Raw genomic sequence first — 9,632 nt, 5'->3', positions numbered from 1 at the left:
GGGGGCCCCCCCAAAGCTGCGAAGCCCCCCCCCCCGGATTGTGGGGTTCCCCCCCCCTGCCCCGGGCCCTTACGCCTTCTGGGCCGGGAGGGGTTTGGCCGGGGGGCAGCGGGGGACCCCCCCAGCGGCAAGCCGCCCCCGGCCCCGGGCCTAAACGCCTCCTTCTGGGCCGAGGGCGTTAGGGCCTTGGGCAGGGGGCCCCTTTCCTGCAAGCCGCCCCCCCCGATCGGTGGGGTTCCCGCCCCCTGCCTGGGGCCTAAACGCCCTCTGGCTGAGGCGTTTAGGCCCCCAGGCAGGGGGCCCCCCCAAGCTGCAAGCCGCCCCCCCTATAGGTGGGCTCCGCCCCTGCCCCGGACCTCACGGCCTCTGGCCCCAGGCGTTAGGCCCAGGCCAGGGGACCCCCCCAAGCTGCAGCCACCCCCCGATCGTGAGCTCCGCCCCTTCCCGGGCCTAACGCCTTTGGCTGAGGCGTTAGGCAAGGGCAGTGGGGAGCCCAAGCTGCAGCCGCCCCCCCCTTTCGTGGGCTCCGTCCCTGCCCGGGCCTTACGCCTCTGGCCGAGGCGTTGGGCCCGGGCAGTGGGGACCCCCAGCTGCAGCCGCCCCCCCCACCCAGCTCAACCACTCCCTGATAGTGGGCTCCGGGCAGCGGAGACCGACAGCTGCAGCCACCCCAGGATCGCGGGCTCCGCCCCTGCCCAGCTCCCATCGCTGGCTCCACCCCTACTTCCCACTATCACTGGCCAGTGCGGCAAAGGCCAGGATTCTCCGATCATGGCTGGGGGGCAGGGCAAAGGCGGCCCTGGGGGCCACCTTTGCCCTGTCCCCCGGCTCTTAGCTCCCCCCTGGGTTTCCCATCACTATCAGGGCCAGGGGGCTTCTTCTGTGCTTTCCCTTTTGCCTTCCTGCATTGTGCCTACATATGCAAATTAACCGCCATCTTTGTTGACAGTTAACCGCCATCTTGGCTGGTGATTAATTTGCATATCTCGCTAATTAGCCAATGGGAAGGGTAGCGGTCGTATGCCAATTACCATTTTTCTCGTTATTAGTGTAGATATCTTCTTTATGGATTGACTCCATCATCATTTGAAACTATACGTCGTTGGTCACTGGTAAAAATTTTTGTCTTAAAATCTATTTGTCTGATATTAATATAGTCATTCCAAGTCTCTTTAACTAGTTTGCATGATATGTTTTCCATCCTTTAACTTCCAACCAACTTGTGTTTTTTAATCTAAAATGTGTCTTCTATAGTCAGCATATAGTTGGATCATGTAGTTTTTAATTCATCTTCCAATCTCTGTCTTTTAATTGGAATGTTTAATCTGTTTACATTCAATGTAATTACTCATAAGGTAGGATTTATGCCTGCCATCTTACGTTTTCTATTTGTCTTATGTTTTTTCCCCTCTATTTCACCACTGTCTTTTGTTATATTAAATGGGTACTTTTAATTTAATTTAATTTAATTTTTAATTCCTTTATTATGAGCAATGATGGAATTAATGTATTTCCCTTCCCTCTTCTCCCCCTCATTCTCTCCCCAGCCCGTTGATCCTCTTCCTTAGTATTTTCCTTTGTACTGCTAAATATGCTTTTGCCTCTGTCGGGTTCTGAAAAGTTCAAAATATATTTAGGTCAGGGTAAGTTTTACCCAGAAGAGTTCTTTTTAGACTTCTTTCTGCCCTTCCCCCTCATTCTCCCCCCACCTTTTACCCCCTCACCTCCCCACCAGGCAAATTCTCAGTCATCTTAGCCAGGGAAAAATGAGGGCTTAGTGATTGGTGGACTGTTGCCTCCACAAGGGTCAGAAGTAAATTTAGCTTCTGTCACCGACTGAGACTCTATCAGGGACACTCAGAACATCCTGCCAAAGCTCTCTAAAAATAGTACCACTTAGGCTTACATAGCTGGAGCCCAGGGCACAGCCCTGCTCTGTCCCTTCTCCTGAGGTGCCTAAACCAAATTAGGGCCCCTCCAGATGGTGGCAACTCTTTACGCCTAGCTCTCCATGATTATAAGAAAACTGGATTCCTGAGCACCTCCTCCTCTCCACTTAAGTCTCTCATCTCAATATGGGCAAATGTTTTCAAATTGAACTGTTTCAGGAGAAATCCTAGCAGAATCTTAAAGGCCCTCCACCCCCGGCCTAGATTAGCTTTCATTTATACTTAACCATGACCACAGCCTTACCGTCCACACCCCCCTCCCCCATGCCTTTTCTCCACTGGGCTCTTCCCAAGCTCCCGAGTTCTGGCCAAAGGGAATAGTGCTGGATAACCACCCCAAGAGAGAGGCAGCTCTGCTCAAGGTCTGCAAAGAGCCTTCTCTCCTAGCATTTGAAAATTCAGGAATAATACTGATGCTTATTTCCACTTCTGTCCTTATTCCTGTTTCTTTTCAGCCCCCTCTCACACCCCATCTGTCCTGAGTCTCCTTGAATCATTACCCCCCTCCTCTCATATATTGTCACACAGAAGATGTCATTTGTTTCCAAGGTGTACAGCAGGAACAGAAAAGATTTCTAGCTGCAAGGAAATGAATCTATACTTTCAGGTATCATGAGGAAGGTGGGACATACTTTTGGAAAATGCCTTCTTTGTGCCCCTTGAATTCAACTGCACTGCCATGTCCAGACCAGGGAATGAAGCCCCGCCCCCCTGGCAGGACAGGCAGGAAATCACGCAGCACCAACTCGAGTCTTTTCAGTTCACAGGCTAAGTAAATAGTCAAACTCAGGCCCTTCCTTTCCCCTCAACCACCAAGAGCGCATAGATCATCATTTAGAGTTTATTTAGCCCAGTGGTGTAATGGCAGAGGTGCCAGCGTGGGAGGCTCCCCCAAGACACCCGGGTCACACCAGTCATCACTTTGCAGGTCAGAAGTCTAGACATTAGATTGGACCCTAAAGTCCCTAGTTGCTCTGACACACTGAGGATGCAGGGCACAGGCTGGCTGGTGGACGCACAGAAAGAATCCTGATGGTCTCTGTGAGCACAGTGTGGTGAGCAGCTCAGCTGGGCGGAGCCTGGCCCTGAGGAGGATCCTGCGCTGGCTCCTGGGAGGGCTCTCCCCCCCTGTCCCCTCCAGGGAAGATGACTGTGGCATATGTCACAGGCTTGGAGCAGCTCAGGACCTTAGGAGGCAGAGGGGGAGATGAGGATGGGGCTGGGGCTGGGGGTTTCCTTGACGGGGGCTCAAGAGATAGGTTGCTATAGGTGGTGCTGTCAAAAGGAAGGTGGCGAGTCAAGCCTGATGTGCGGTACGTTCGACGGCACACCTACAGCCAGTCCAGAGTCATCAGTGTGGACCACTGAGGAGAGCGCCTGTGAAAAAGCAGGCAAATCAGGCAGAGCACGCCTTCCTCGGCCCCAGCCCCCTGGGGCAAAGCCCAGGACCACGCTGCCTCTTCTCTGGAATCCTGAATATGTCAGTGGGCAAGAGGACTCCTTGAAGATTTCCAAGTCCTAATTTTTTCCCCCAAGTCTGGGAAGGTGGGACCATGCATCGATATTATTCCTTGGCAGGACAAAGGATTTTCAAAGGACCATTAGGAAAATGGTTTGGACCCCAACTGGGTCCCAGTCCTCCCTCCACCCCATCAACCTGGCACCTCTCAGGGAGCGTGGCTGGCAGAGAGCCTGGGCAAATTGGCTGGGAGCGGCAGAGGCCTCCCTCTTACCATGCCTGGACCTCGGCTGCTGTGGGATTGGCCAGGGACGCCACGCCTGTTCCCTGGTAACACAGAGGACAGCAGCACAGTCCGCCTCCTGTGCCGGCTCAAAGCCCAGCCCTTACCCCCTCAGAAACCTCAGGCTCACCTTCCCCACTCCCACCACTGAACCTTTCCCCCTCGGACCCACAGCCCCATGCAGCCTGCCCTGACTCCCCGCCCACCTGCTGCCTCCACAGCTCCCGGCCAAACCTGCCTGGACACCCACCCCAACTCCACAGCCCTTTCCCCACCTCTCCAATCCCCTGTCCCCAGTCCCACTCCCCCACCCTTTCCAGTTCCTGTCTTCCCCCAGGCCTGCTCCCACTGAACTCCTACCTCCCCTCCACCCCTCAGCCATGGGAACTCCAGAGTCTGGGCAGCCTTGCCAATGCCTCTGTAGGGGATGGTCTAGATTCCTGGGCTGGTCTAAAGACGGGCTGACAGGCCCAGGGAGGCCATGCTGGGATAGAAGAATGGACCACCACCTACCTTTCCTTCTGGCCACCACAGCGAGCAGCGCCACCGCCACCACCAGCAAGCTCAGCAGGAGCACAGAGCCCCAGATGAAAGGGATGCTGAGGGACACGAAGGGACAGGTGAGCTGGGCCCTGACTAGCTGGGAGCTGCAGGCCAGGACTCCTGAGCAGGGGCTTGGGGTGCAGTTCTTGGTGGGCCATGGCTGGGAGAAGGAGGTGTTTGGAATGGAGTGAGGAGGACAGGCTTGGGCGGGGCAGACTAGAGACATTATCGAGGGACGATGGCTGTGGACCCCGAGGGATGAAGGGACCGCTGTTGAACTGAACGAAGAGGTCTGTCTGTCTGTCTACCTACCTGATCAGAAGTTCCCCAGGAAAGGAAAAAAACATAGGGTTCCCTTTGATTTCCTCTGGGGCTCTGAACAAGCTGTAACCTCACCTCCACCCTTGTCCCAGCCACCCAGGGTCCCGTCTGTACCTTTTCTCATGCTGGCTGGGCTCCAGAGGGCTGGCACTGCCGAGGGGGTCTGAGGAGGGGGCGTCAGTTTCACTGGCAACCTTGTAGAACTCCTCTTCCCCCTCTTCCTCCTCTTCCTCCTCCTCTTCCTCTGCCAGGCCAGGAGCTGAGCAGAAGGAATATTTAATGAGCACATACCCGCTGTGGGCATGGTCCTGTGGGGGTGAGTGGTGAGCGCTGGGGGGGAGCTGAGGAGAAAGGAACACAAAGAAGGGGCTGGGGTCTTCCTTAGAGGCATGCACTCTGGGCGCCAGGGGATGGCATTCCTCATGCTTCACCTGACTGTGAATACGCCACTCTCCCCTCTGCTCCAGCGCCCACCCGCTTCCCCTGCATGGCTCTACACGGGCTCCTCCGCACAGGCTGCGAGGCCTCTCCACACCCCTGCCGCCTCGTGGCCCCTGCAGGCCCCTGAGCCCCTCCGAGCTCTGCCCTCAGGGTCTGAGGAACTCCAGGGTCAGCCCTAAGGTGATACATGCCAACTGACCTTGCTGGGGGACCTGCTCGGACCCTGAGACTCAGTTTGGTGACAACGTGCTCAACGGAGGGAGGCAGCATTGGCTCCTCTGAGCCCAGTGATCTGCCTTGGGAGCCTGGCCAGTCCTTCTAGAGCCTCTGGGATGGGAGCCTCACCCGTTCTCAGGAGATTCACCGTGTCTACTCCCCACCCCAGGCCAAACCAGGAAATGGAGGTGCTGAGGCCCACTCTGGCCACATGTGCCTTCTAAGCCCCCATGGGTGGGCCTCCCTGGAGCTCCTTGTCCGAGCTGCCCCACATCCTCCCTGGATACCAGGCTCCACCTTTGGCTGTGGGGCCACACCTGCCACTGCAGGTCCCGCCTCCCTGCCCCTCTTCTGGTGCCTCTGTCTTGTCCCAACAGAGGAGTTATCACCTTGACTTCCCAGACCGCAGCGTGTCAGGGAAGGAGGGGACAAAGGTGACGAGGACGAACAGGAGTGTATTTATAACAGAAAGCGGTGATTATGGACTCCAGCGAGGAGGGATTCTCATGGCAACTCCATCACCTTCTGAATTAACAGACGGGAAAGCAGAAGGAAAGCGCCTTTCTTCACGTTGTTGTTTGGGGATTGGCACAAAGTCCTGGGAAAAGGCAGCCCTGGGGGCGAATACTGTCAGCAGCCGCGAGAGAACGTCAGCGGCAGCCTCTGCCCCACAGCTGCTGGCTGACCGTTTTTCCCTCCGAACAGCTTTTTCCCAACAGCCCATCTTACTGGGAAAAATTTCTAACACTTGAAATTTTTCTTTAAATTGTTGCTTAGATGTTAGATGGCTGTAGGCTTTGTGAGTTAAATGTATAAAAAGAAAGTGCTTTCCCTACTGAAATTAGGGTGGAGAATATTCGCTTACATACTGCGGACACTTTAGGACTGGATGGTTGGGGTGGTGGAGGCATTGCACATACCCCACCTGTGGGTGAGCAGGGACTGGGTGCTCCGTGAGGACTGAGAGGATTAAGTAAGATATTTCAGGCCATCAAACCCATTAGTACAGGAATTTACAAAAACCTGGATGATATAAAAGAGTAATTCAAGTTGATATGCCTGAATTCAAACTTTAAGACATTTCTACGAAAAAAATGACCTCATTCTCCCAGGAGGCCAAGGCCTTGGGTGCGGAAGAGGCCACGCCTTCCTGGGGGACCTGGCTGTGCAGGAGGGGGAGGGGCTGCACTGGCTGTTTTATCTCAGATGCTCACCCAGTTTGGTTTCCGCTCCCTGCAGAGCTGTCAGAAGGATGTCCCCTCCCAAGTCCTCTCCCCCAGCGGCCACCACCCTCAAGGACCCAGAGGCTGCAGGTGGGAGTGGGAAGGGCAGGTCTGATGTTGGCGACGTGGGCTAGATAACTCACCTGCCTGGGATAGGCAACTCACCTGCCGGGAGGACCTTCAGAGCCACCCTGTGCACTGTCTGGGACCCAGTGGCCGTCTCCACCACGCAGCCGTACTCCCCGGCATCCTCCTCCCGCAGGGAGGTCATCTCCACCTGCAGCAGGCCACTCCCCATGTCCGTGAGGAAGGTGCGGCTGTGCCCTGGGGCTCTGCGGTCCACGGCTGAGGACACCAAGGGCTGGCACCCCTCCGGCAAGAACCGGCACCACACCTTCCGAGCCCTGCCGTCCTGGGGTCGGTAGTGACAGTGCACCCGGATGGAGCTGCCCACCCGCGCCTGCAGCTCCTCGGGGAGGCTGCCAGCAGAGCCCTGGCCTAGGGAAGGAAAGGACGTAGGGGTGTTAGACGTTGGGGGAACCTCCCAGCCCACCCACTGGCCTAGGGGCACAGGGACCCCTTCAGGCCCTACACACAGTATTGTTGCCACAATCATGTCAATGATTTCTAGGCATGGAGCAGGGCATAGGGGGCCCAGAATTCGGCACCTTCTGAACCTCACCTGCTAGTCCCAGGAGCAGCAGCAGGAGCAGGTTGGGACCCATCGCTGGGCTGGGAGATGTTGGCTGGGGCCTTGCTGGGCACTGACGCGGCACTCCCCTGGGGCAGGAAACATCTGCCTCTGTCACATGGGGCTCTCGGTGACCACAGGGTGGGAGACAGACACTGGTGGGGCCTCCACGGGTGGGGATAAGGAGCCTCCTAACCCTGGTTGGCTCAGTGCTCAGGAACAGACCCCACCCCGAAGGCAGGGCTGGGCAGGGCAGGGCTGGGCAGGGCAGGGCTGGGCCCAGCTAAGGAATAAGCAGGAGGATGAAGGCAGCTGGAGGGCAATAGGGAAGGAGGAAAGATGACTTTGGGGTCTTCCAAACATAGAATCTGAGGATGCAGAGCTGGGAGGGACGGAGGGAGTGTCCTGCCCATGGTCCCAGGCCTTCTGGTCCTAAGTTCTGTGTGAGTGTCCCCACCCCAGCTCTCAGGCGACTGTCCTTCTCCTGAGGTCCCACCTCAGGAGGAAGCCCCACCTGATGTGGGCGGGGCCTGTCTTGTTTGATGGGTCCGCTGGGAGACCTTTCCAAGGTGGTCCCACGGCTTCAGTTCTGGGAAGTGCATTATTTCTTTGATAATTACTCCCCCGTTTTCTTTCTCCCCCTCCCCCCGTGTTTTTCTGGAACTCCTTAATTAGTTGGATATAAAACCTAATGCATTCATTTTCATACCCTTTTTCTCTTATTTTCCTTCTCTTGTGGTCCATTTCATTCTGATTTCTGGAAGATAGCCTCATCTTTTTCTTCCATCCCTTCTACTACTGGCTTTTAAAGTTTTCTTTTTTAGTGTTCTTCATTCACCAGATTTCCTGTTCTCCAAGCAGTTCTTCATTCGATCACACTTTTGTCTCAGGAATGCACTATCCGCTCTGCTGGGGAGACAGTTCTTTGTAAAGACGTTCCCGTTCCTGCCTGGCGGGGGCCTCCTAAGCGAGGGCCCGACCAGGGTGTCCAGGTGGGTGAGTAGCGAATACGCCAAGAGACGGTCTCATCTCCAGCGAGGTTTGCTTCCGTCCTCTCCTCCCTCCCTGGGGAAGGTGGGGTGGTTTGGTTTTGCTTAAATTTTATTTTTCAATGGCAGTTTACACTCCATATTATTCTGTACCAGGTGGGTACTTGTTTTGTTTTCAATAGAAGAGGACCCTGAGCCTCAGGAGTTAGGAACTTGCTTAAAGTTTCTTAGTAGGAGGCAAAGCTGAGGTTTGAAACCCAAGTATCTGACCCCCTTCAGCCCAGGGTGCCCCCAGAGAGTCCGATGGCGAGGAGAGGTCCGCCTGCGCCCCGCCCCGGGCCTGCCCCGGGTCCACCCACCAGGCAGCCTCCCTGCCATCTCATCAGCGTGGTGCCTGGGGAGGGGCGGCCGGGAGGTGGAACCAGGCTCAGTTTGGGCTCCACCAGTCTGTTCATGTCCTGTGCTGGGGACATGAGGAGGAAGTTTCCCTGCCCGAGTCAGAGGCCAGGGAAACAGATGGGACCAGTGGAGCTGCGTCACTGGGGAGCGGGCGAGGAGGGGCCGGGCTGGGCGGGGCCGGGCAGGGTTCCAAGGCTGCACCAGGGATTCAGGGCCCCAGGCTCCCAGCCCCGGTTAGGGGCAAAGCAGCCACGTGGCCGCGGGCGGGAGCTTCTGCCCTGGGTGTGAAGGATGCCTTTCCTCCTCCGCCCGAGGCCCTCCCGGGTGGTCTCGGCCAGGGCTCCCCATCGCTCGGGGCCTGGTGGGTGTGGGTACCAGGATAGCTGAGGTTCACCCCCTCACCTCCCACAGTGCTGCCTCTGACACCTTTATTTTTTTTTTCATCCATTTAAATTGTACATTGAATGTGTACCACTCAGTGGCTTTTAGAACACTCACAATTTTAGGACGTTGTCATCACCCCAGGAAGAAGACCCACATCCCTTAGCACAGTCACTCCCCACCCCCAGCAACCACTGATCTCCTTCCTGCCTGTGGATTTGCCTTTTCAGGACAACAATGGGTTGTACAATGTGGTGACCGGCTTCATGCGCTGATCATAAGGTTCCTCCACGCTGTGGCGTGTCAGCGCTTCGTTCCTGTTGTCAAATAACAGTCCATGGTGTGGGTGGACGTGTTTTAATTGGTGGACCTTTGGGTTATTTCTCCTCTTGGCACCTGGGAACCACACGGTTGTGAGCTCTCTGCACAGGTGTGTGTGTGGACGGGTGTTTTCTTCTGCTACGTTTCTAGGAGGGCGTCGCTGTGTCCGTGGTGATGCTCCGGTAACTGCTGGAGAGTGTCCTGACCACCTTTAGAACGGCACCGGCCCGGCCCTTCTGCACACCCCGTACCCCTGACCGCTGACCGACTTGTCTACTGTCGGCTTCCTCTCCCTCCATTAGAACTTGGCTCCTCGGGGGCCGACATCACTGCCTGTTCTGTTTGCTCTGTGTCTCCAATGCCTGACACAGAAAAGATCTGTTGAATAAATGACTGAGCTGGAGGAAAGGGCACCT

The 9,632-nt window shown here is 56.2% G+C and overlaps 1 protein-coding gene across 1 annotated transcript; it reads right to left on the bottom strand.

Annotated features, from left to right (window-relative positions):
* Window positions 1-2,937: 2,937 nt before the first annotated feature.
* On the bottom strand, window positions 2,938-7,192 carry TREML1 (triggering receptor expressed on myeloid cells like 1). The gene is given in 7 exon segments (XM_023746644.1): window positions 2,938-3,232; window positions 3,234-3,326; window positions 3,683-3,735; window positions 4,205-4,290; window positions 4,670-4,772; window positions 6,601-6,933; window positions 7,118-7,192. Coding segments are annotated over 7 exon segments (930 nt in total). The 5' UTR covers window positions 7,161-7,192; the 3' UTR covers window positions 2,938-3,013.
* Between the last annotated feature and the right edge of the window lie 2,440 nt (window positions 7,193-9,632).

This window comes from Myotis lucifugus, unplaced genomic scaffold (genome assembly GCF_000147115.1).
Source record: "Myotis lucifugus unplaced genomic scaffold, Myoluc2.0 scaffold_714, whole genome shotgun sequence".
NCBI lineage: Eukaryota > Metazoa > Chordata > Mammalia > Chiroptera > Vespertilionidae > Myotis > Myotis lucifugus.
The sequence above is the reverse complement of the archived record's forward strand: the minus strand, read 5'-3'. Positions and strand labels throughout refer to the sequence as shown.